Below are 27,758 nucleotides of genomic sequence, written 5' to 3'. Positions count from 1 at the left end.
TCTACCGTACAGTGACCTTGAGTCTGAGTGTGGCTCTGAGTAGTTCCTGTCACTTACTTTATTCCACATTCTACATATGAGTAGTAAGGCCACGTGTTCCTCAGGGCCCTTCCACCAGCTAGTCTGGCTCCCTTCTGCAAGAGCCTTGGGAAACTTGCCTTTCTGGTCAGACCCTTTACCATAGATCATGAGCACATGTGCTTCCAGTAGTTTCCATGTTCTTGTATTCTAACTGGAGGGCTGCTCCCTCAGATACATTTAACATCGTAAACCTGAGGATTATGGCCACAGATAGTGACAGTTAAACACCACGAACTCATTAGGCCTTGTAGGAAACATTTTGTTTTCTATCTCTCTAGAGTGACTTATGAATAGGAGAAAATGGAGGGAAGATTGATGAACCAAAAACTTTTAAATAAAGATTTACCTATTTTTAGGCTATTATAGCTGCAAACCTGTGTGGCCCTGGTGGGAAGGAGATCAGGTGTGACCATTCGTTGTGTACCTACGCTGCTGCCGCTGCTCTTCTCATTTCATTAGTGCCTTTTTCCAGAGCCCTGGGATTTTGAGGGCACTTTGCGAATTGAGAAAGCTCTACTTTATGTGGTAGATGTAGAAGAGGAAGCACAGAGAGAAGTGGCTTGTTCACGGTTACTTACGTAGGTTTTTCTACAAATAGCTTCTGATTTCTGGCACTGGGCTTTGTCACTGTCAAAGGCCTTCCTGCTTTCAGGGCAAGGTTGCTTCTTTCACTGGTCTCCCAATATGCAGCAAAATCAGGATGGTACTTAGAAATGTGATTACAAGGTTTTTGGTCTCTTTCCTCGTGTCATCGGTTGTACCATCCAAATCATGGTGAATGTGACTATATGATGACTGCTTGTGCTGAGATTGCAAACCTAATAACATCAGAGTGTTGGTATTGGTCTTAACCGCGTGTACTGCAATTTACAGTTCTTTTGAATGCTGCCTACTCACACTCCAGTAAAGATGTCTTTCTCTTAATAGTCAGTTTTCTTTCTCTCATAATACGAAGCCCGTGCCTCTAGTGGTACGTGTACCTTTACTCAGATTGTAAATTAAAACAGGCTTATTATGCCTGGTGGCAATTATTTTTTCTTACAAATTTGATTTACTTTTTAATTAGACCAAATCTAGTCTAGGAAGTGAGGCATTTTCATTTAATGTAAACATTTAATTGTGTAAGTTATTGCTCATACCATACAGGTAAAACTTCCTGAGGATAAATGTCCCCTCTTAATTAAAAGAAAAGAGCGAGACCATATTTCCCTGATTTGCAAGTTGGGTAGTCGGATCCTGTTTTCATCTGGGCTGTTCTGGTGACTGGCTGGGCTGCGTTTTGTAGCCTTTTTTTTTTTTTTCCCCCATCTAGCTTTCATAGGTGCTATCCACTTGAACAATTCAGTTTTAAAAAAATAATAATGAGAAGGTTGAACTTGTGACAGGGCCAGGTTGAAGTTACGGCCACCATAAATTTCAGTTACGTAGTTTCTGAGTGAGGTACGTAAGTTTAATAAGTACATTTCTTTTAATTTTTTGAAAATTTGTTGAGCATTTTTGCTCAAAGTCAGCATAATATAGACATTTTTATGAGATTTTCTTTCAACGTTTTTCGGACTCTTCAATGATTTGTGGATTCAGTACCATCTTAATGAAGATATCTATTTAGAATAATAAAAATTAGAGACTTAAAGGTTTTAAGAGTTTTCAGGGATTTAAGATCTATAAATCTACTATAGAGTAGATTTATACATCTGCTATACTTAAATCTATGGAGTAGATATCCCATTTGCTCTATAGATGGGAAAAATAGTGCTAGAGAGAGACAGAGATAAGGCAAGGAATTGTCAAGAGGTGGAAGCCAGAAGAAAGCCAGGTCTCCCAAATTGAGTCTGTGCTTTATCTACATGACAGTTTTCCTCAGGTCACCTCTAAAGAGCCCCAGAAAGGGACAATTTATTGGAGCATGTAGTAAAAACAACACATAATCTAATAATCAGGTATTTGCTTTATGTTCTGTGTTCTGAAAATGCTTACAGAAAATAGGCCATGTGTTCTTCTTTAACTTATTGAAACCTGCATGTGTGTTCTGTTGTGCCAGGTATAGGGAAGATACAAGGGGCCTATTTCTTGCTGGTTTTGGTCTGTAGTCTATGTGTCAGATAAACATATGAAATGGTTTTTACTGAGAGCCAAAAGTTGGCTCTGATTTCAACGAAGTCCACCCTTTTAATTGTGTTTTAAATGCAGGATGGTCTATTTAGGGTGCCGAAAGTTGCACCTCCAGCTATGGGGACTACTATGAATTGTTTCTAGAAAGGTAGGAAGAGTATGGTACAAGCAGCCATGTTGAGCAAAGAAACTGACAAAACAGAAGGTAAATCTAAAGAAGAATGAACTCTTAAAACAGCAAGGACAATACATTATAATAATGACTAATTTCAGGACCCTTAAAAACGTGGTGGAAAACTTTAAAAAGCAAGTGATCAAAGTAAAAGCTTTCTATAGACTTATTGTACTGGAGAAGATTAGAGTTACTGATAAACTTTAGACCTTAAGTATACCTGATAAAATTGAAGGTGGACTGTAGGTGATTGATATAGAATGTTCATTGCACAGTACCTTTTTTTTTTTTTGGCAGCTGGCCAGTAAGGGTGGAGATCCAAACCCTTGACCTTGGTGTTATCAGTACCACACTCTAACCAAGTGAGCTAATTGGCAAGAGCCTCCCACCCCTTTGTCTGGTGGCTGGCCAGTACAGAGATTGAACCCTGGACCTTGGTGTTACCAGCACCACGCTCTAACCAATTGAGCTAACCAGCTTTGTTGCATAATTATTTCAGCATTTTAGTGTGTTTGAAATTTTTCATAGTAAAAAGTGAAAAAAAATCGAAGGTAGCCTAAGAAAATAGAAATAGACTGTATATGGAAACAGTGAGAGACCAGACTTGACCAACTCTTTAACAAAATTTTAATTACTGGCCAAAACAAACAAGAAATAGACTATGCAACTTCCAAATGGGTGGAGGTAAGGTGGGAATAACCAATACAATAGGAGTTGTGCAGGGTAGATTATGTAAACAAAGCCAGAAAAAATAGGGTGACTAGAATAGAATAAGATACCGTAAATTCAGCTGTGTGCCACATAACGTTTTAGTAAACAATGGACCACATATATGATGTTGGTTCCATAATATTACAATGGCTATACCATATAGCCTAGGTATATAGTAGGCTATACCATCTAGGTTTGTGTAACTACACTCTATGATGGTTGCACAATGATGAAATCACCTAACGACACATTTCTCGGAATATAACCCATCTTGGGTGACACATGACTGTACTTCCAAATATATTAGGCATCATAACAAATGTAAGTCAAATTCAGTAATTGATAGAGATTCTCATATCAGATGGAATATTTTAAAGGTCTAGGTCTGTACTAGAAGACACACTTAAAATTTAAGGACAGAGAAGAGTTTAAAGTGAGCGCATAGGAAATTATGTACCAGGAAATTATGAGCATACTACAAAAAGTTTGTGGAAAGATTTGTAATGTCTTTTAATCCTATTTTTCCATGAACTTTTTGAAGTACTCATGTATACATGCTCCTAACACTGCTTAAGTGTACATAAAGGAAAATTAGTACCACAAAAATTTCAGTGCAGTAATTTATCACACCTCCTTCAGTGAGTGAGTAATAGAACAGGATCAAAATAGAAAAAAATAAGTTAAGAAAAAGTAATGAAATAGAAACCAGAGAGAATCAATAAAACCAAAAGCTGGTTCTTTGAAAAAAATTAATAGTCTTATGTAAACCATTGGTAAGTTTGATTAAGAAAAAACAGGGCCGACCCTGTGGCGCACTTGGGAGAGTGCAGCGCTGGGAGCGCAGCGACGCTCCCGCCGCGGGTTCGGATCCTCTATAGGACTGGCCGGTGCACTCACTGGCTGAGTGCCGGTCACGAAAAAGACAAAAAAAAAAAAAAAGAAAAGAAAAGAAAAGAAAAAACAAAGAAGAAAAGGCAAAAATATTATTAGTAATGAGAATGTGGCAGAACTACAGATAAAGAGATTTTTAAAAGTTCAAGAGAATGTGATGAAGACTTGAAGCCAGAAAATGGATAATTTAAACAAAAGGGATAATTAGAAAATAATACACCTATAATCTTGAACAAAATTCACTTAGTTTAACATATACCAATCAAATAACAAGAACAAAATCTAGGCCCAAGTGATTTCAGAGAATAGACAAAAAAGTAAATATTAACAAACTAAGCCCAACATGACATATGTTTATGTATAAGTGCAAGTTATAATTTATTGAGTGCCTTCTAGGTGGTAGACACCAGGCATTGAGGATACAGCAGTGGAAAAGTTAAATGTTCCTGCCATCATGGAACTTGTATTCTAGTGCAGATACTCTGCTAAGAAGTAATAATTAAGTAAAATTCTTAATATATTAAATAATGCTGAATGCCAAGATAAAAGATGAAGCAGAAAAGGAGAATAGGAATTATGTGTATTTTAGGGAGGGAGGGGGAATTTACCATTTTAGAATGAGTGGCCAAGGGACACTTTGTAGAGAAGATAATATTTGAGCTCTTTCGTTTAACATTAGAAAATGTATTTATATAATTTACCATGTAAGCAGATTTAAAAAAAAACTGTAGGATTATCTTAATTATTGGAGAGAAAGCATTTGATCAAATGAAATAATCTTGATTGAAAAAAAGAAAAACTTGTGGTGCACCAGGAATACATGGAAACCTCCTTAGTCTACTAAAGAATATTTATAACAAGTATCATAATTAATAGCTTAATATTAGAAACATTCCCTTTAATGTCAGGAAGGATGCCTCTATCAGTGCGTCTTCTCAATACAATACTGAACATCCTAACAAGTACAATAAGAAAAGAAAGATAAACGATACCAGGATTGGGAAAACAAATTAGTTGTGGGTGATATGATTATCTGCAAAGATAATCCAGTCGGTCTACAGACAAGCTTATTAGAATTAGCAAGAGCTTAAGCAAAGTCTCTAGAAAAAAGATCAATATACAATAGCAAATGGTATTCCCATACATAATCAATAAACAGAAAATGTAATTTAAAAAGTAGATAACTGGCTTCCAGTCAAGATGGCAGAATAGATGGTCCCCAGCATCACTCTCTCCCACAAATCAACCAATTTCAACTATAAAAAAGCAACAACAGCCAAGCTGGGGCCACTAGAGCTCAGGGGAAGAGGAGAAGAGACCTACAGAGTGCATGAAGGCGGGAGTAGCCACGATGAGAGAAAGAAAAAACTGCTCTGAACATTTCCTGCTGCAGCCGCTTTGAGGCTGGAGCTGCTGAGCACACAGAGCAGGAGCTGGCAAAAGCTGCAGCTGTGTCCTTTGGATGGTGTTGCTTGGAGGCGGCAGGGGAGAAGAGGGCCTTGGTGGCCCCCAGGCCAGCAAGACCACTAATAGTGTTCCTATGGACCCACAGAGGATCAAGGAGCCATGACAACTGAAAAAAAGCCATTCAGAGGCCAGTGAGTCATTGCAAGGGACTGGTACACGTTCCATCCCATGGGAAGTGTTTGGAGCATGGGCAGTGGGGGAGATGGGCCCACCGGGAGAAAACTGGGGTACAGCAAGGACAGCTGATCTGCTCTCCAATCAGTGAAGAAGAGACTGGTCAGGAATATAGAATTGCATGGGGTACAGTTTGATGAAAAGACTCAGCCCCAGATCAGAGTTTCTACACAACCTAGGTGCACCAGGTCTGTGGAGAGCCAGAAGTACCTGTAAAGTCAACCATTAAACCCTGAGCTGCAGAAAAAACCTTCACTAGGAAAGCAGCAGCAGAGCAGCAATTTAGCTCAACAACACAGCTCAAGTACTGGTCGCCACAGGAAGAGCCCCCATTTTAGAAGTAAGCAAAGGACAAAAAATTAGTTCTGGCTCAGACACACTGCCAGTGCCTCGGGCCGCCCGGGGACCGAGGTACGGAACCGGGGACTGGACCCCCCTTCCATAACCAGGCACACTGACAGCACCAAGGAGCATGCCAAAAATATCACCTCCATGTGGGTGGCCCACTACAGCCACCAGAGTAACCATGGCTGCCACGAAAGCAGCTAGATACCACAACCACCACGCAGATGGTCTGCCAGCCACTGGAGTGCATTGACACGAGGAGAGTCAGCAGAGACCAAAGAAAAGAAGAGGATGTCTCTCTCCAAAAAGCCGATTTCAGAGTGACAGAAGAAGCATCTTCTCTATGATAATATTGGAGGACTGATCACACCTCTCTGCACTGGACAGATCATCTAGGCAACAAATCAACAGAGTAACCATTACTCTTTCAGCGGGAGAGAAGAAATCTAGGGTAGTTAGAGGGGGGAGGGGGATGGGGAGAGATTGGACAAGGGGCATAAAGAATAAGTATGATTTGTAACAATATATATACTACTAATATTGATTTGATCAACATATCTCAACGTTGAACCCCCAAAATATGTATAATCAATTTTGATTCAATAAAAATTAAAAAAAATAATTTAGGCCCCGTAAAAAGGAGATAACTTTTATAATAGCAAAAAATATAATTTACCTAGGAAGGAAACTGCTCAGTGATCTCCAAGATCTTACCAGTGAAATAAGTTCATTGAAGAGCATGAAACAAAGTCCGAATAAATGGAGTGATTTGCTGTGTTAATGAAGAGGAAGACTTGATATCAGATAAAGCAGTTCTACCCAAAGTTATCTGATTTAGTTCAATTCCAGTCAAAATCCTGCTTACCTAGTAAGGAGAAAACCTGTTCTTAATATGGACATTTCAATAAAGCTGTTAAAAAATTAATATGAACAAGTCAAGGCTCAAGAACTCAGTATTGTGAGGATTCTTTCAACTACCACAATTTCTTATAAAGATACAGTAGTTAAAACACTGTATTACTGTAAAAGGAGGATATAATAGTTAAAAAGATTGATAAACCTACCTTCATTAAAGTTAAAATATTTTACTAGGCAAAAGACATCAAGTTAAGAATGGAACTCTGAACTAGAGGAATAAATTTGCATATTTGTAATGCGTACTACCAATTAGAACAAATTAATATCCAGAAGATATTAAAAAAGAAAAAAATCTTAAGACAGAAATTAACTGGGATATTAATAGGCTCTTTAGAGAGGAGGAGGCTCAGTTGGCTTAGATATGAAAAGATACTCAACCTAATCGGTAATCCAGAAAATGCAAAATCAGCAAGGATATAGCATTTCATGTCCATCAGATGGGCATAAATTTAAATGTATGAAAACTCCATCGTCCTTTACAGAGGAAACAAGAAATTTCAGAATATGAATCTTTGTATTTAAAAATATATACATGAAGAGAAACAGGACATATTATTTATAGATACAAGGAGATGTAGGAATGTATTAAAATATCCATGGAAACTAACTTCAAGACAGTGGCTACCAAGATCTGTAATCTCTATTTCTTGAATAACAGAGAGGTAGCAATCATAAAGCAAATATGACAACATGTTAACATGCATTTCTCCTTGGTTGTAGGTAGGTATATAAGTTATGAGGCATAGATATATTTTTCTATCATTTGAAATGTTTCATGATTAACGTTGCTTTTGAAAAGATAGTTGCAGTAGTCTGGGCTTGAGGTGATAAAACTTTGTCTTTGCTGAGGTTGGATATGTAACATGTGGCAAAGGCAAAATGAGTAGGTGTTGGAGGCCAGACAAAAAGGTTCTGTTACTCTGCATGTTGACCGCAGAAAAGGTCCAGTGCCTGGGTGCAAACAGGTAACAGGCAAACGAAACCTCTCCCATCCTTAATTACCATAGCCCCCTTGTCCTGTCTGAGTATTCCTTGGAAGTATTCTACTGAGAAAACAAACAACCAGCTTATGAATCTCTGTTGAGAAAGAATTTGGAGTGGACTTGGAAATTTTCCCCCACAATCTCAAGATAATTCTTCTGTCAACAAGGAAAAGCTTTTGACACAGTAGGAGGTCTTAAGTCAGTTTTTCACTTGGCATCTATTCAAACACATATTTCTCCTTTGGACTTGGTCGTCTGTGTGCTTTGTCAGAATAATTTGGCTATGGATTCTCTCAAATTAACAATGAAGCAGGCATTTCAAGTTGTTTTTGTTTTTTGTTTTTTTTAAAATCAGCTGTCTTACCTCCTGTTCCTCACCACCTCCCTCCCACTAAATTAAAAGTAAAATACTATAAAAGGCTATTTGCATAATTTTCTGCACTGTTTCCTTATTGTTTACATCTGCCCTGTGGACCTGGCAGCTCAGAGCTCACCTATCACATCAGTTTGGGGAGGTGGTGATCATTCAGGGTACCTTCACTGTTCCTCCTAGCATAGCTTCCTAAGGTTGCAACCTACTTCTCTAACTGCTTTCAAAATCCAGAACTTTCAAACCAGGAACCACTGAATTTATCCAGCCTGAGCTGCCTCTGAGTTCCTGGGCAATGGACCTGTGTGGCTGAAACAGGTCTTCATATCTAATCCCCGTGTTTCTACCATGTTGCTGTGGTTTGGATGTGTCCTTTCCACAATTCAGGTATTGCCAATGTGACAGTACAGTCATGCACTGCATAAGGACGTTTTGGCCAACATCAGACTGCGTATATGACACCGGTCCCATAAGATTATAATGGAGCTGAAAAATTCGTATGGGACAAATACTTACCATGGTGTTATAATTGCCTACAGTATTCAGTACAGTAACATGCTGTACAGGTTTGTAACCCAGGAGCAATGGGCTATATACCATGTAGCCTAGGTGTGTTATAGGCTACACCATTTAGGTTTGTGTAAGTATACTCTATGGTGTTTGCACAGTGACTAAATCACCTAACAAAGTGTTTCTCAGAATGTCTCCCCATTGTTAAGAAAAGAATGACTGTATTAAGAGGTGGGGCCTTTAAGAGATGATTAGGTTGTGAGGGCTTTTCTCTTGTGAATGGGATTGAAACCCTTATAAAAGAGGCTTTTCCAGCAGCGTTAGGCTTCATTCCTCCCCTGTGGAAGATGCTGCCCTCACCAGAAAACCAAACCTGCTGGCGCCTTGATCTTGGACTTCTCAGCCTCCAGAACCGTGAGAAATAGATTTCTCTTCTTTATGAATTCCCTGGTCTGTGGTGGTCTGTTGTAGCAGCACACATGGACTAACACGTGCCAACTTCAGTCTCCACTTTTTCTTACCACCTCAGCGTTTCCCAACACTTAGGGAAGTCATATACACATTCAAATCCAAGTGTATCATATTCCATAATTTGAGCTTTCAGCCCCCTCTGCTAGTCGTTCTCCAGATTCATTCTGCATCAGAATTTTCTAGAGGGCTTGTTAAAAACACTGCTGGGCCTCACAGAGCCTCTTATTCAGCAGGTCTGGGGTGAAGCCTGGAAATGGACATTTCTAACACATTCCAGGTGCTGCCAACACTGCTGGTCTGGGTTCCCACTTTGAGAACCTTACGTGATACCGAGTTTGAGATGTTAGTGTTAATCGTGTGGTGATTCGATGTGAAGGCTGGAGTCAGGGTGTCCAGGGTCCTTTCAGTGGTGCTGTTTCCATTGCATCTCTGCCTTCCCTCCTCCCGTCTCTCCCCACCCTGCTGAGTACACTCCACTGCTTGTCTTGTGTGTTCATACTGATGCCCTCCTCCCTCATGAGGGGATATCCTTGTTTTCAATTCATATGAGCAGTAACACTCCTAGGTAGGAATCATGTCTCCTTTTCAGATGATGGAACAAGGTGGTGACTTGCCCATGGTCATTCAACTGGTTGGTAGCAGCTCTGGGACAGGTGAGAGGCAATTAACATTTCCCAAAGTAATAGCTGATTCCTCATGTACTTGTAACTTACTACCAGGCTAGAAAACATCTTTGGGATTCCTCTTTTGGAATTACTTGTAGAGGCAGCTTAAATTTTATGTAAGAAAATGAGGTTTCATTTTATATATATAATACAATTTTATTCATCAGTTAAAAAAGGATCTTGTCATTTGTGACAACACGGATAAACCTAGAGGACATCATGTCCTCTAAGGAAATAAGCCAGACATAGAAATTAAATTTCTGTGTAATCTCACATATGTGGAATCTTAAGCTCAAATACATAGAAACAAAGTGGAAAGTGGTTCCTGCAGTGGAAGAGTGAGGAAAATGGGAACGTGACAGTCAAAGGGTACAGAATTTCAGTTACATAGGACGTATAAGTCTGGAGATCTAATGTACAGCATGAAGACTGTAGTTAATAATATTATATACTGGAAATTTGCTAAGAGTAGGTTTTAGGTACTTTTACCACGACAAAGTAACTATGTGAGATGATGGATTTGTTAATTTGCTTGACTTTCCTAATCATTTCACTATATATGTATGTCAAAACATGTTGTATACATTAAATATAAACAAGAAAAAATTGCAGCTTATCCTTTAAAAAAAAAGTTTTCAGTGAATAACTGCATTTGAATCCAGATTCTGCTCCCCCAGATGTGTCTTTCCCTGATTCCAGTAGCTTCTGGATATTCCTAAAAAATGTCCTTCATCCTTATTATCATAATCTGATTGGGTGTTTCTGTTATTTATTACATCGAGTCTGAAATACTGATCACATGTAATGTCATTTGACTAAAAGGTAACTTGGAGGGGCTGGGGTGGATAGTGGCCACATGTATGGTCTCTGGAGCCCACAAACAAGGCTTGACTTGCTGGCTGTGACTGTGAGGACCTAACTGTATTGCTGAGTCTCAGAGTGCGTGTGTAAAATGGGATCTCGTCTTCCTAGGGCTTTTGTCAGAATGTAATTGCTACCTGTGCACCTAAAGCAACCTGAAACAGTGTTTGACAGTCAATAAATGGCAGCTGTTGTTAATAGTAAAACCCACCTATCCACCTGGTTTGGACAGTTGGTTGTATAATCCAAAAAGTTGTTTAAAGTGTAGAATCATAACACATGGTATCTACCTCTCAGAAACCCTCTTTTAACTTATGCATTCATTTGCCAGCCTTTTGGTACAGAGCCAAGGGTGCTTTCTTCCTGTGCTTTCCCTGATTGGGTGTCTATGCTGTCTTTCTTGTACTGCATGTAATGCATCATCTGTGAGGGAATTTACAATCATGAAGCAATTTGAGCACAGAATATTTTTAGATTTTTCCCCCCAGTATTTTACAGTTGTCTCACCTATATCTAATTTCGTAACTTTTTATAAATATTTACCTTCAGGAAGCATTCAGTAGCTCAGTTTTTGTACTGTCTTAGCAATTTATAGGCTACGCCAGTATGTTACACGATCATGTGATATATGGCCAGCTGTAACCATCGCAGTTAGGGCAGGAGTCCTGCTCATGAGAGAGGAGTCTGTTGGCTGTAAACTTAACCTCCTGTGGATCTTAGAGAGTAGGAAGAGCATCAATTATTCTACTAACTTGGTACAATGGAGGATCTATTATTATTGCATTCAGAAAGGGTGATGTTTAAAAGGCTAGCAGTAGGGTTTGGAGGAGTGAGGTCTAAATGCACAACTTTAAGATGGCTGCCCTTTCAAGGTAGGAGCATTTAAGGAAGCAGTGAGACAGACTTTGCTTGGTCAGAGCTTGCTTAATTAGAAAAATTTCCAATCATGGGTTTGATAGTCTGACCCATTTTCTCAGAGAAGGCTGACAGATTTTACATGTATCCATGTCCCAGATGCTTCAGAACCTTCCAAACTCGGGTTTGGTAATCAAAACAACTGAGCTGGAACTGCCGCAGTGCTGGCTGGCAGGCATGATGACAGGCGGCCTGCTCGTTCCTGTTTTGTGCTGACATCATGCACATGGCTGATTTACTGGGGAGGAAATATGCCACGTGTGTGCACTCCTACACGTGTACACACACACTCCATGTTTTAAAATACTTTAAATCCCCCCCCCCTAAATCAACTCTTGGGACATCAGGGGTAATGCCTCTAGTGCAGCCTTCTGCATTGTTCTCAGTGCCTCCTGGAATATGGATGCGGTAGATCCAGGTTGGGGGTGTGGGAGTTTTAGAGTTTGAATGAAGGAGCTTGCTGCAGCACAGGACTTTCTTGCTATGAATACTCAGCATGTCCCACCCTGTTGGGTCACTGGTTGCCACCATCTGGCATTCTTCTAGTAAGTCATTGTTCTGAGGGGGCTTGACATGGAGCCCTTTTTGGGTGCCTTTGCTCACCTTTGCCAGGTCTCTCTTTGCTGATGGCGTAGGAGCTACTGTCCACAGGCCTGTGCAGTGGCCCCCTGTGATGCTGCTTCACCTTCATTTTAAGTTGATCCCGGGGAAAACCTGAAGCAGCTGTGTGCTCAGGTGGGCCCACTCTTGGTCTGGGAGGTCCGAGGCGCTCTATGACTGACTGTGACTCGGCTTCCTCTTTAGCTACAACGGTGCCTTCCCAGTTCTCTCTCCTTCATTTTGTCCACAAAGTTGCTTATTGATAGTGCTAACATCGAATCTGCTGCTGATTAGTATTTGTAAGATTCCCTACTGCAGACTAATGTGGGGTCTCTTGATGAGGCCCGAGTATTTTGCTGGTGCTCAGACTGAGATCCCTGAAATTCCAAGAAATGTACCTAACAACTTTTGCCTGCAGAAGAAGTTTGCAGATTGACCAGGGGTCGCTCTTGGTCTTTAGTCTGACCTGCCCCGGCCCCACTTTTTTTGCTGGAGTATTTTAAAACAAACCTCAGACATTATTTTATTTCATCTGCAAGTACTTCAGTGTTTCTTTAACAGTAAAGAGTTATTTTTAATTATAAAATGTAAAACATTTTAAAATTTAAAATCAACACACCATGAATCTATCTTACCCCCCAAATTAGCAATAATTCCTTTATATCATCTAACACCTGGTCTCTGTTAAATTTTCCCCCTTTGTCTCAAAACTCTCATTAAATATGTTTCATATTAGGATCCAAACAAAGCCTACAGCTTATATTTTGTTGATACAGCTTTATTGAGATATAGTTTACACACGATACAATTTGCCCATTTAAAGTATACAATTCAGTGTTTTTAGTGCATTCACAGGATTGTACAATCATCACCATAATCTAATTTTTGTCTACCCTAAAAGAAATCTTATGCCTTTTAGCAGTCACTCCCTATTTCCCCAATTCCTCCCCCAGCTTTGATCACTAATCCTTTCTGTCTCTATGGAATTGCCTATTTTGGATATTTCACATCAGTGGAATCATACAACTTGTGGTCTTTTGTGACTGGCTTCTTTCACTTAGCCCAGTGTATTGCTGAATAATTTCCATTGTATGGGTTAACCACATTTTATTTACCCGTTCTTTAGTTGATGGACATTGAGTTATTTCCACCTTTTGGCTTTCATGAATAATGCTGCTATGAACATTTGTGTACAAGCTTTTGTGTAGACATGTTTTGATTTTTTTTTTTCCGCTGGGAATATACCAAAGAGTGGAATTGCTGTTTACTGTTTTAGGAACTACCAAACAGTTTTTCATAGCAGCTGCACCGTTTTATGTTCCCAGCAGCAGTGTATGAGGGTTCCGATTTCTCCATGCCCTTGCTAACACTTATTATTGTCCATCTTTTTTATTGTAGCCATCCTAGTGGGTGTGCAGTGGTATTGCAGTTTTGGTTTTTCTTTGCATTTTTCTGATGGCTAATGATGTTGAAGATACTTTCTTGTGCTTATTGATCATTATATATCTTTTTTTGGAGAACTGTCTGTTCACATCCCCTTGCTATTTTTTAAAAGCGTGGTTTGTCTTTTTATTACTCAGTCGTAAGTGTTTCTGTATATTCTGGATACAATTCCCTTATCAGATATATAATTTGTGAATATTTTCTCCCATTCTGTGGACTGTATTTTCACTTTTTTGATAGTATCATTTGCATCTCAAAAGTTTTTGACTTTGTTGTAGTCCGGTGTATTTATTTTTTCTTTGGCTGCATGTGCTTTTGGTATTGTATCTAAGAAGTCTTTGCCTAACCCAAGATTATAAAGATGTATTCTTGTATTTTATGCTGAGAGTTTTATAGTTTTAGCTCTTACATTTAGGTTTATCATCCACTCTAAGTTAATTTTAGTGTATGGTATGAGGTAGGGGTTCAGCTTCTTTCTTGTGCATATAGATACCTAATTATCCCAGCACCATTTTTTTTTTTTTTAAACTATTCTTTCCCCATTGAATTGTCTTGGAATTCTTGTTGAAAAATAGTTGACCGTAATGGCTACACTGTTATCTTGGTAGCTTCCGTGATCCAGACCACAAGAATTCCCAGAAACATTTTATAAGTTTCCTGCCCCAGACTTAGAATGAGGCCTTTCTCCGAGACTCCCTGGTTCCTTTTAGTGGAAATGGTGTTTAGAAGACCACGTGGCTGAGGCACTGGGAACACTTATTGTCACCAGGTTGTACTTACCCCTGGACTCTTCAGTAGACACTGCTAGGAAATATGTTTTTCAGAAAAAAAAAAGAAAAGAAAAATGAATCACTTGCTCAGGCAATTTCCAATTCAGATGAAGATGAGGGTTAATTTCTGGACTCTCAATTCTATTCCATCGGTCAATATATGTATTCTTTTATCAGTACTGCACTTTGTTACTGTAGCTTTGTAGTAAATATATTTTTTAAATCTCTTTCAATTGCTTATGTCCTTTTTATACCACTACCACCAAAGCATTTATTTGCAGGGAAACTGGGTTATTTTTATAGAATTTTCCATGTTTGAGTTTGACTGACTGTACCCTGGAGATATCACTGAGCATGTTCCTCTGTCCTTCTTTTTTTAAGGTAGTATTTAGATCTACAGGCTTAATTAAATTCAGATTCAACTATGTATTTACTTATTCTTTCTTTATTGCCAAGTACTTCCTAGGCAGTGCTGTATACTTCCTTTTGCATCAGTCAGGAGGCATATATTGTTTGGTTTTCCTATTTTTATTAATGTTAAAATTGATCAGTGCACTCGGATGTTATCAGATTGGTCCATTTATTGTAAATTTCCCCATCAACTTGTCATTTATTGGTTTTAGCAGTCATTAAAGTTTGCTTTGATCTCTCAGTTACTTCATTGAGCTATACAGTGGTGATTCTGGACTTCTGTTGACTCTTCTATATTTATTAGCTGTGATTCCTTCCCTCACCAACAGATAGGAATGTCAATAAATGCTTCTTTCCCATTGCTTATCAGTTTTATTTAGGAAGTGCCCTAGCAACCACCTAAGGTCACCAATGATAAAAACAAACAAAAAAAACTACAGTTTTTGTACATTCATGCTTTAAACTATTGTAATCACCATTTTTCTGATGCTCGAATTATCCCATCACATGAAATTAATCATGGTGTTTGGAATTTGCTTCAGAATTATCTAGGGGAGGGCATGTGGGTGGAGAGGTCGATGAGTCATGATTGGCCATCCATTGATAATTGTTGAAGCTGCGTGAGGGGTTCATTATATTGTTTCTCTTCTTTTATATGAAGTTTTTAGAATCGTTCCACTTTCGGCCAGTGGATAATGGCTCCGGTGTCATCTTGGTAGCTTTCTTGATCCAAGACTCAAGGAGTCCCAGGAACATTTTATATGTTTCCTGCCCAGACCTAGAATCAGTCCTTTCTTTGAGACTCCCTGGTTCCTTTTAGTGGAAACAGTATGTGGAAGACCACTTGGCCAAGGCACTGGGGTGCTTATTGTCAGATTGTATTTGCTCCTGGCCTCTTCAGTGGACACTGCTAGGAAATATGTTTTTCAGAAAAAGAAAAATGAATCAGGTACTCAAGTGAGTATTTCCAATCCAAATAAAAGATTATAGTGTTTTTAGTCAAGTCTTTTTGTTTTATATTTATTTTTATCTATTTATGCTGAAAATCTTGATTTCTAACAACGAACATAATTACTCATTTACTTTATCCTAATCATATATAACATCCTACTTATATATAATGTGATATCCTAATTTTATATAATACATGTGTGTATAGAGAGAAGGGTGAGAGGGTGTTAGTTTTAAAATATTGATACCAGTATTTTTACTAACAAGTCTATTGTGGTTCATTTTATCCTTAAAATATATCCCTCTAGGGATGGATAGTCAGAAGACTGTTTTTCAGAGTTTCTTGAAATAATTATTTTCCCTGTAGTTATGCTGTCACCTTGATATACTGTTAAGTTCATTTGTTTCAGTTTGCTTTAGATTTTGACATGTTGCTTTTTCACAGATTCATATGGTTTCAAAGTGAAAACTATAATACAAAGAATATTCTGAGTTTAGTTTCCATCCATTTCTCTTTCTCCTTGTTTTTCCCGCTGAAGAACCATTCTTATGGTACTAGGTTTATCCTTTTATTATTATTTATTTATTTATTCATTACAAATATTCATGAGATACAAAGCTGATTGCCCTTCCTCCTGTCCATGATGTGGGGGCCAGATTCATACTGGGGGCATATCCATTTCCAGAAATTACTTTTGTACCCTTTGTCCCCTCCCAATTATCCCACAACCTCTCTCCGCTTCCCCCTCTCCCCTCAACTCCAATTTGTAGCCCTAGGAATGTTCCCTCACTCTCTTGGATCATGGCACTACCTGTGGTCTTTCTTTCCTGCCTTCCTTTCTCTCTTAGCTCCCACATGTGAGTGAGCACATGTGGTATTTATCCCTCTCTGCTTTGCTTGTTTCACTCAACATAAGTTTCTCCAGTTTCATCCATGTTGTTGCAAATGGAGTATTTTGTTCATTTTTATGGCAGAGTAGTATTCCATAGTGTATATATACCAGTTTCCTTATCCAGTTCTCTATTGATGGACATTTAGGTTGGTTCCATATCTTGGCTAACAAAGCGGCAGTAAACATAGGAGTGCAGATATCTCTTTGACATAATGATTTCCTTTCCTCTGGATATATACCCAGAAGAGGGACTGCTGGATCATATGGAAGATCTATCTATAGTTGTTTGAGAAACCTCCAAATTGTTTTCCAAAGTGGTTGTACTAATTTACATTCCCACCAACAGTGCAGTAGTGTTCCCTTCTCTCCACACCCTCGCCAGCATTTGTTATTCACCGTCTTTTGATTATAGTCTCTCTAACTGGAGAGAGGTGGTATCTCAGTGTGGTTTTAATTTGCATTTCCCTGATGACTAGTGATGTTGAGCATTTTTTTATGTATCTGTTGGCCATTTGTATGTCTTCCTTTGAAAAATGTCTATTCAGCTCCTTTGCCCATTTTTTAATTCAGTCATTAATTTTTTTACTGTTTAATTGCTTGAGTTCTATGTATATTCTGGATATTAGTCCCTTGTCGGATGCACAGTTGGCAAAAATTTTTTCCCACTGTGTAGGTTGACCTTTCACTCTGTTGATTGTTTCTTTTGCTGTGCAGAAACTTTTTAGTTTGATATAGTCCCATTTGTTTATTTTTCTTTTGCTGCTTGTGCTTTTGGGCTCATGTTCATAAAGCCTGTGCCCAGACCTAACTGCTGAAGTGTTTCACCTGTATTTTCCCTTACTAATTTTGCAGTTTCGGGTCTTATACCTAGGTCTTGAATCCGTTTTGAGTTGATTTTAGTGTATGGTGAGAGATGCATATCTAGTTTCATTCTTCTGCATATGGATATCCAGTTTTCCCAGCATCACTTGTTGAAGAGGCAGTCTTTTCTCCAATGTAGATTTTTCTTGCCTTTGCCTAATATCAGAAGGCTGTAAGCCTGAGGAGTGATTTCTGGGTTCTCAATTCTACTCCACTGGTCTGAATATCTATTTTTATACCAGTTCCATGCTGTTTTGGTTACAACAGCTTTGTAGTGTAATTTGAAGTCAGGCAGAGTTATGCCTCTGGCTTTGTTTTTTTTTTGCTCAGGATTGCTTTGGCTATTCGGGGTCTTTTGTTTTTTCATATGAAAGGTAAGATTGTTTTTTTCATTTCTGTGAAGAATGTCATTGGCATTTTGATGGGGATTGCATTGAATCTGTAGATCGCTTTGGGTAGTATAGACATTTTCACAATGTTAATTCTTCCAATCCAAGAGCATGGAATATCTTTCCATCTTTTTGTGCCTTTAATTTCTTTCAGAATTGGTTTGTAATTCTCACTGTAGAGGTCTTTCACCTCCTTGGTTAAATTGATCCCTAGGTATCATTTTTTTTTGGTGACAATTGTAAATGGGCTTACTTTCTTTATTTCTCTTTCTGTTAATTCGTTATTTGAGTATATATGTGCTACTGATTTGGGAGCATTTATTTTGTATCCTGCAACATTACTGAAGTTATTAACCAGCTCTAGGAGTTTTTTGATAGTCTTCAGGTTTTTCTGTATATAGTATCATGTCATCTGCAAATAGGGAAAGTTTGATTTTATCTTTCCAATCTGGATTCCCTTTATTTCTTTCTCTTGCCTGATTGCTCTAGCTAGTACCTCCAGCACTGTGTTGACTCGAAGCGGTGAGAGTGGACATCCTTGTCTTGTTCCTGTCCTTAAGGGGAAGGCCTTCAATTTTTCCCCATTCAGAATAATACTGGTGGTGGGCTTGTCATAAATGGCTTTTATTGTGTTAAGATATTTTCCATCTATACCTAATTTGTTGAGTGTCTTTATCATGAAGGAATGTTGAATTTTGTCAAATGCTTTTTCAGCATCATATGGTCTTTGTCCTTGAGCTTGTTGATGTGATGTATCATATTTATTGACTTGCATATGTTGAACCATCCTTGCATCCCTGGGATGAATCCCACTTGATCATAGTTTGCAATTTTTTTTAATATATTGCTGTATTCTAATTGCTAATATTTTGTTGAGGATTTTAGCATCTAGGTTTATCAAGGATATTGGCCTGTAATTTTCTTTTTTTGTTGTTTCTTTATTTGGTTTTGGTATCAGAGTTATGTTGGCCTCATAGAATGAGTTTGGGAGAGTAGCATCTGTTTCAGTTGTCTGGAACAGTTTCATGAGAATTGGTATTAACTCCTCTTTAAAAGTTTGATAGAATTCAGCTGTAAAGCTATCAAGACCCAGACTTTTTTTTGTTGGAAGATTGCTAATTACCACTTCAATCTCCTTGCTTGTTATTGGTCTGTTCAGGTTTTCTATCTCTTCTTGGTTCAGTCTTGGTAATTTATATGTGTCTAAAAACTTATCCATATCTTCCAGATTTTCAAATTTGTTGTCATACAGTTGTTTATAATACTCTCTAATGATTCTTTGTATTTCTGTGGTGTCAGTTGTAATGTCTCCCTTTTCATTTCTGATTTTTGTTATTTGGGTCTTCTCTCTCCTTTTTTTTGTTAATCTAGCTAATGGTGTGTCTGTTTTGTTTATCTTCTCGAAAAACCAACTTTTAGTTGTGTTGATCTTTCTGTTGTTTTTTGGGTCTCTATTTAATTTACTTCTGCTCTGATCTTAATTATTTCTTTCCTTCTACTGCCTTTAGGTTTGGATTGTTGTTGTTTTCCAAGTTCTTTGAGGTGTAGAGTTAGGTCGTTTATTTGGAGTCTTTCCATTTTTTTGATATAAGCATTTACTGCAATAAATTTGCCTCTTAGTACTGCTTTTGCAGTATCCCACAAGTTTTGGTACAATGTATCTTTATTTTCATTAGTTTCTAGAAATTTTTTGATTTCCTGTTTAATTTCTTCTCGGACCCATAGGTCATTCAGAAGCCTATTATTTATTTTCCATGTATTTGTATAGCTTTCAGTGATTTACTTATTGTTTATCTCCAGTTTTAGTCCACTGTGGTCTGAAAAGATTGTTGGGATGATTTTAGTTTTTTAAAATTTGCTGAGACTAGATTTGTGACCTAATATGTGGTCTATCCTGGAGAATGTACCATGAGCTTATGAGAAGAAAGTGTGTTCTTTAGCTGTTGGGTGAAATGTTCTGTATATATCTGCCAAGTCCAGTTGGTCTAGGGTGTAGATTAAGTCCTGTGTCTCTTTGTTGACTTGTTGCCTGGAAGTCCTGTCCCATACTGAGAGAGGGGTGTTCAGATCACCCACAATTAATGTATTAGGTCCTATCTCCTTCTTTAGGCCTAAGAGTGTTTGCTTGATATATCTGGGTGCTCTGGTATTGGGTACATACATGTTTATGATTGTTATGTCTTCTAGCTGGATAGTTCCCTTTATCATTTTATAATGGCCTTCTTTGTCTTTTTTTAATGTTTTTTGGTTTCAAGTCTATTTTCTCCAATATAAGAATAGCCACTCCTGCTCGTTCTTGGTTTCCGTTTGCATGGTATATCCTTTTCCATCCCTTCACTTTTAGTCTATGAGTGTCTTTACAGGTGAGGTGGGTCTCTTGAGGACAGCGTGTACTTGGGTCTAGCTTTTTAATCCAGTCAGTCGGTCCGTGTCTTTTGAATGGGGAGTTTATTCCATTCACATTCAGAGGAGTTATTGAGAAGCGTTGTTCAATTCCTGTTATTTAAATGCTACTTGTTTAGGTGGTTTAAATAGCTTTTGATCATTATTTCCCCTTTTATTTCTCTTCTTCAATGTGAGTTGGGAATTTAAAGTGGAATAATTTAGCTTCTTTCTCTTTCTTGCTGGCATTTTTGTTTTAACTGTGGGTTTTGCTCTTGCTTGGGTATTTGTGATGATGGTCACCATTATTCAGATTCCAGATGAAAGGCTCCCTTGAGAATTTCTTGCAGGGCTGGTCGTGTGGTGGTGAACTCCCACAACTTTCGTTTATCTGGGAAATACACTGTTTCTCCCTCATTTCTGAAGGAGAGCCTTGCTGGGTAAAGAATTCTTGGCTGGCAGTTTTTTTCTTTTAGTATTTTGAATATATCATTCCACTTTCTCCTGGCCTGTAGGGTTTTGGTTGAGAAGTCTGCTGTTAGTTTGATGGGGGTTCCCCTATAAGTGACCTGATGCTTTTCTCTTGCTTCTTGTAGAATTCTCTCTTTGTCTTTGACCTCTGCAAATTTAACTGTAATATGTCTTGGGGAGGATCTTTTGGGGTTGAATCTGTTTGGGGACCTTTGAGCTTCCTGGATCTGAAGGTCTGTATCTCGCCCTACACCTGGGAAGTTTTCTGTTACTATTTCTTTGAGTAGATTTTTGATACCTTTTCCTTTCTCCTGCCCTTCAGGAATACCCACAATTTGGATGTTAGAGCACTTGAGGTTGTCTGCTATCTCTCATAGGTTTTCCTCATTATTTTTAATTCTTTATTCCTTTTTTTGTCTGCCTGACTTATTTCAAAAAGACCGTCTTCAAGCTCTGAAATTCTTTCTTCTGCTTGTTCTACCCTGCTGCGCAAGCTCTCAGTCATGTTTTTTATTTCATTGAGTAAATCCTTCATTTCTAGAAGTTCTGTTACACTCTTTTATGGTATTAATCTCTTTGTAGAATTCCTCCTTCATATTCTGGATATTTTTTCTTGTTTCACTGTGTTCTCTAATTGAGTCTTCCTTTATTTTTTCAAGTTTTCTTAAGATCATTGCTCAAAATTCTTTTTCAGACATTTCAAGGATTCCCTGTTCTGTGGAGTCTGACTTCCAGTGGTGTTGTTTCTTCTTGATTGAATGTGCTTCTAGTGTTTTTTCGCTGATGCTTGGTCATTTGGTAGGGGGGTTGCTTCTTCTGTTACACTGAGGTTGGCTGTGGAGTGGTCTTGGTTGCTACTGTGGGCAGTGAATTGTCTTTGCTTGACAGTAGGTGAGATGGTGGTTATGCTAAACCAACTTGGTTCCTGTTCAAGACTCTGTGGTCGTAGAATGAGCCCCTAGTGCATGGAGTTATGCTGGGCCAAACTCGGTGGGTCAGAACTGTAGGCTGGTGCTCCCCCCTGGGTCTGAGGCAGGATTAGGGGATGCATGGAGGCACGTGGTTCCGCTAGCTGGTGCTGCTGCCAGCTGCTGCCAGTGGGCTCACCTGCATGGTGCTGGTTCAGGGCACAGGGATGGGGTCTGGAGCTCCCCCCCTGCCTGGGTCAGAGGTGGCAGGGTCAGGGGGCTGCGTGTAGCCACCTGGTTCCACTGTCTGGTCCTTCTCTTATTTTTTAAAAAATACATAGACAATGTAAATTGTTTTCAAAATAAAAAATATTTTCCTCCCTTTCTTACAAAGGGTAGCATACTATACACCCTTGTGCTCTTTTTTTCATTTTACCATATGTCCTGCAAATTTTGTGCTTTAAATATGTTAGTTTGACCGTTTTTTTTTTATCAGCCTGGTTTTATGTCCCTGTCCTTATTAAGTGCACTGCAGGATACAGCAGTCGGTTATTAATTACACCATAAAATATTGGGAGAGTTAGTGACTTAACTGTGAGTTTTATTAAAAGTCTTTTTGCTTTGCTTCACATCATAGAACATGATAAATGCCTGACCTTTTTTTTATTTCTCTCTCTCAGTCTAAAGGAATTTCTACCCAAAGAATACATCAAGCAGAGAGGAGCTGAAAAGAGGATATTCCAGGTATTGGAAATGTACAGAGCTTTATTATCGTCCTCACTCCCTGTACTCATTTATTAACATGAGGGGCTCTGCACATGACAGTTTTGTACCCTATGCATGTGCTCTTATGTAATAAATGATTGGTAACTCAGGAGCAAAGCAGCTGACAGTTCTACTTTGGGCGGATTTATTATCTTAATCCGTAGCGTTCTTGCTAAAGGTTACTTTAGCTCTTCTGAGAAAAATGTGCATACATTTCATTTCAAAGGCGTTATCTTGGTAACATTGAAACAAGGTGATGGACTGTTAAAATGTACTGAGGAAGAAGCTACAGGTAGCTTCTTTGTCCTGAGATTTGTGTTTTTTTGAAGCTAGAATTTTGAACCTAGTGCCTTTGCAAAATCCAGGGTTATTCTAAAAGTCAGAGACTTGTTCATTCTAGACAACTGGTAAGAAAAGCCCTATTACCGGCTTTACCATGCAACAGTCACTCTAGTGAGTCCAAGATATCAAAGTTGTCTTTGATCTTGAAATGTAAATATAAATTAAAATATAAATTTCATGTGTGTAAAACATTTTTTTTACCCAGTTTTCTCTAAGCACAGTCATGTATAGGCATGTATATACTCTGTTTTTTGCAAAAAGGTACATTTTGGAATGATAGTCTCTCCTGAGAAGAACATTCTCCTAGCTGTTATTTAAAATGCAGGCTCTGAATCTTTTGGGACACAGAGTCCTTTGAAAGTGTGATGACAGTTATGGATCCTGTTCCTGGCACACAGCACATGTACATGAATTGTTGCATTGAGTTGACATATGTATGCTGTTTGGACTCAAGTTCTAGTTTGAAAGCCGTGCACTAGTGTGCTCTATCCTCAGTCAGCAGAAGCATGTGTCCTGGAGGGGTCTTAGACACAGGTATCACTTACTAATCCTTCATAGCTGTCTGTACACCATGTGTCGTAACCACCTCCCACCAAGTTCACCTGCTGGCAGAGCTACAATAGGTTCTTGTCACTTTTGCAGGAGCATAAGAACTGTGGAGAGATGAGTGAAATAGAAGCCAAGGTCAAGTATGTCAAGCTTGCCCGGTCCCTCCGGACATATGGTGTGTCCTTTTTCCTGGTTAAGGTGAGTTGGGTAGGGTGGAGAGGGTGTTTACCTCTGCTTCCTCTTTTTCTTTCATTAAAGCGTTTGCTGTCGAGCTTAGTTTATCATACCTAGACCCCCTAGCATTTGAAGATGTAGCATCTGGCCAGTGGTGACCTGAGCTTTGCTGTAGCACAGACATGAAGGGCATGAGCTGCCAGGCTGGTAGGTGAGCAGGCTATCCGTGGGCCTTAGGGCAGCTGCGCTTGGGCTCGGCTCACTGTTACTGCTACAAAGTCACTGAAGAGTGAGTTGACTTTTACTAGTTATGACTTTGCCCTGAGAATGTTTCACTTAAGACTGGTAAGAGTCCCCTGGACTAGATGAAGGCTGTTGACCACTGCAGACCAAATGGAATTCATGTGGTAAATATGCTGCTAAATTTGTGTAGTTTAAGACAGGTTTGGGATTTTTGTGGCCTTCAGATCTGTTTTCATGGGAATTATTTGTCTTCCCATATAAGAAAAGAGGTATGTCTTTGAATTTCAACCTGTGAGTAAACCAAGGTAGTTCCTTGATGGGTGTGTGCCTCAGTTGACTGATAAATCCTCCCGTAGCTTCGTTCCCCCTTTACTCTTCTTGACCTCAGATACTCTCTTTTCATCATCCAACTAATAGGTTTCACTGATTTCCACTTGTTTTGCTGTGACTCTAGGCCTTCTGCCTCTGGCCCTGGAAAGAGCTCTACCATGTAGTGAGGTTTCTTATGTCACTTACAGCAAACAGAAGTGGGACCAACTGTGCTGTAGCTGGGATTGAAGTTGGAAGGCCAGAGACAGTATGCATCAAGGGGTTTTATTTCTCCGCAGTTGAAGAGAACTACAGAAGGAGGAAGGTGTTGTCCTCTAGAATGTTTTTCTTGATTCCATTTCTCATTGGAGCAAGCTGCTTCATTTGGGGAGAGAAGAATCAAAGGTGTTATACTTCAGAAAGGCGTATGCTTTGTGCTGATTAATTACATAAAACCAGCTCTCAGTTTTACACCAGAAAATGCTGGGGCCCTTGCCAGTGAAGAAAGCACGTTAATCACCTTGTTTTTTTTTTGTTTGTTTTTTTTTTTAATTTTATTTTGTCGATATACATTGTAGCTGATTATTGCTCCCCATCACCAAAACCTCCCTCCCTTCTCCCTCCCCCCTCCCCCCCAACAATGTCCTTTCTGTTTGCTTGTCATATCAACTTCAAATAATTGTGGTTGTTAAATCTTCTTCCACCACCACCCCCCGGTTTGTGTGTGTGTGTGTGTGTGTGTGTGTGTGTGTGTGTGTGTGTGTGTGTGTGTGTGAATTTATATATTAATTTTTAGCTCCCACCAATAAGTGAGAACATGTGGTATTTCTCTTTCTGTGCCTGACTTGTTTCACTTAATATAATTCTCTCAAGGTCCATCCATGTTGTTGCAAATGGCAGTATTTCATTCGTTTTTATGGCTGAGTAGTATTCCATTGTGTAGATGTACCACATTTTCCGTATCTGCTCATCTGATGATGGGCATTTGGGCTGGTTCCAACTCTTGGCTATTGTAAAGAGTGCTGTGATGAACATTGGGCAACAGGTGTACCTTCGACTTGATGATTTCCATTCCTCTGGGTATATTCCCAACAGTGGGATAGCTGGGTTGTATGGTAGATCTATCTGCAATTGTTTGAGGAACCTCCATACCATTTTCCATAGAGGCTGCACCATATTGCAGTCCCACCAACAATGTATGAGAGTTCCTTTTTCTCCGCAGCCTCGCCAGCATTTATCGTTCATAGTCTTTTGGATTTTAGCCATCCTAACTGGGGTTGGATGGATCTCAATGTGGTTTTGATTTGCATTTCCCGGATGCTGAGTGATGTTGAGCATTTTTTCATATGTCTGTTGGCCATTTGTATATCTTCCTTAGAGAAATGCCTACTTTAGCTCTTTTGCCCATTTTTTAATTGGGGTGCTTGTTTTCTTCTTGTAAAGTTGTTTGAGTTCCTTATATATTCTGTATATTAATCCTTTGTCAGATGTATATTTTGCAAATATTTTCTCCCACTCTGTTGGTTGTCTCTTAACTCTTTTAATTGTTTCTTTTGCTGTGCAGAAGCTTTTTAGTTTGATATAATCCCATTTGTTTATTTTTCCTTTGGTTGCCTGTGCTTTTGGGGTCGTATTCATGAAGTCTGTGCCCAGTCCTATTTCCTGAAGTGTTTCTCCTATGTTTTCTTTAAGAAGTTTTATTGTTTCAGGGTGTATATTTAAATCCTTAATCCATTTTGAGTTGATTTTAGTATACGGTGAGAGGTATGGATCTAGTTTCATTCTCCTGCATATCGATATCCAGTTATCCCAGCACCATTTGCTGAAGAGGCAGTCCCTTCTCCAGTGAATAGGCTTGGTGCCTTTGTCAAAGATCAGATGGCAGTAAGTGTGTGGGTTGATATCTGGATTCTCTATTCTATTCCATTGGTCAGTGTGTCTGTTTTTATGCCAGTACCATACTGTTTTGGTTATTATAGCTTTGTAGTATAGCTTAAAGTCAGGTAGTGTTATGCCTCCAACTTTATTTTTTTTGCTCAGCATTGCTTTGGCTATGCGTGGTCTTTTATTGTTCCATATAAATGTCTGAATAGTTTTTTCCATTTCTGAGAAAAATGTCTTTAGAATTTTGATGGGGATTGTATTGAATTTGTACAGCACTTTGGGTAGTATGGACATTTTCACTATGTTGATTCTTCCAATCCAAGAGCATGGAATATCTTTCCATCTTCTTGTATCCTCTCTAATTTCTCTCTTGCAGCTTTTAAGATTCTCTCTTTGTCTCTGAGTTTTGCCAATTTGACTATGACATGTCTTGGAGAAGGCCTTTTTGGGTTGAATACGTTTGGAGATCGTTGAGCTTCCTGGATCTGAAGATCTGTGATTTTTCCTATACCTGGGAAGTTTTCTGCCACTATTTTGTTGAATATGTTTTCAATGGAATCTCCATTTTCCTCCCCTTCTGGAATACCCATGACTCGGATATTTGAGCGCTTGAGGTTGTCTGATATCTCTCTCAGATTTTCTTCCATGTCCTTGATTCTTTTTTCTTTCTTTTTGTCTGCTTGTGTTATTTCAAACAGCCCATCTTCAAGTTCAGAGGTTCTCTCTTCAACTTCGACAAGCCTGCTGGTTAAACTCTCCGTTGTGTTTTTTATTTCGCTGAATAACTTCTTCAGTTCAGCAAGTTCTGCTACATTTTTTTTCAGGACATTGATTTCCTTGTATATTTCCTCTTTCAGATCCTGTATACTTTTCCTCATTTCATCATGATGTCTAGCTGAGTTTTCTTGTATCTCATTCAGTTTCCTTAGAATTATCACTCGAAATTCCTTGTCAGTTATTTCAAGGGCTTCTTGTTCTATAGGATCTAGAGTATGAGATTTATTAACTTTTGGTGGTGTACTTTCTTGATTTTTTGTATTTCTGGTGTCTTTTTTTTGGTGTTTATTCATTGTGGCAGGGGGTTTCACAGTCCACCGGTTTGAGACTAATGACTAACTAGGATGTTGCTGTGGTTGCCAATTTGGTATGGCTCCCACCGTGACTGCTCAGTTGGCCTCTAGTGTCTTGTGTGTGTGGTTGCCTCGGGTCTTGGGCTTCTCCGGGGATCCACCTTTCTGGTCAGCTTGTACTCTGCTGGGCTGGTGGATCACGTACCACAGGGTGTGTGATCTCTGTTGAGCTTTCACTTCCTGTACAGGACTTCTCCCCGTTCCGTGTGCTCTGGCCCAGGCTGTTAGATCGTGCAGTGGCGACCCCACCGGGTGTGTGGTTTCTGTCGAGTCTCCGCCTCCCTGGCTGCACGTCTCCCCCCTCTGTGCACACTGTGCTGGGCTGGGGTGTGTCTTTTGCACCCCTCGTCTATCAGCTGGGCCTTCAAGACCCTGCTCAGCACCGCCTCACCCAGGAAGTCTACCAGGTTTCTGCTAGGCACAGACGACCGGTCTCTTTGAGTGCCTTTGTAGCACTGTGTAGATCTTTCTCGGGTCTTGTTCACCTTTGTATCCCCCCGGTATAAACCGAGTCTAGTGCCCGCCTGCAGCCTGCTCTCCGGCAGGTTCAAGCGGACCTGGGAACTCTCCTACCACACTATTCCCAACCAGAAATTCGTTAGGCTTTTTTCCAAACTGGTGGTCGCAGAGATGGTAT

General features: G+C 39.2%; 1 protein-coding gene across 14 annotated transcripts in view; it reads left to right on the top strand.

Annotated features, from left to right (window-relative positions):
• TLN2 (talin 2) overlaps positions 1–27,758 on the top strand; it is a 410,967-nt gene that overhangs the window by 224,609 nt on the left and 158,600 nt on the right. For all 14 annotated transcript variants that reach the window (XM_063091965.1, XM_063091964.1, XM_063091961.1 and 11 more), the window contains 2 exons: positions 22,406–22,469; positions 23,475–23,579. In XM_063091965.1, the coding sequence (XP_062948035.1) occupies positions 22,406–22,469; positions 23,475–23,579 (169 nt within the window). The remainder of the gene's footprint in view (positions 1–22,405; positions 22,470–23,474; positions 23,580–27,758) is intronic.

The sequence above is a fragment of the Cynocephalus volans genome, chromosome 3, assembly GCF_027409185.1.
Source record: "Cynocephalus volans isolate mCynVol1 chromosome 3, mCynVol1.pri, whole genome shotgun sequence".
Lineage (NCBI taxonomy): Eukaryota > Metazoa > Chordata > Mammalia > Dermoptera > Cynocephalidae > Cynocephalus > Cynocephalus volans.
Note: the sequence above shows the minus strand (reverse complement) of the source record. Positions and strands in the feature narration are given on the sequence as shown.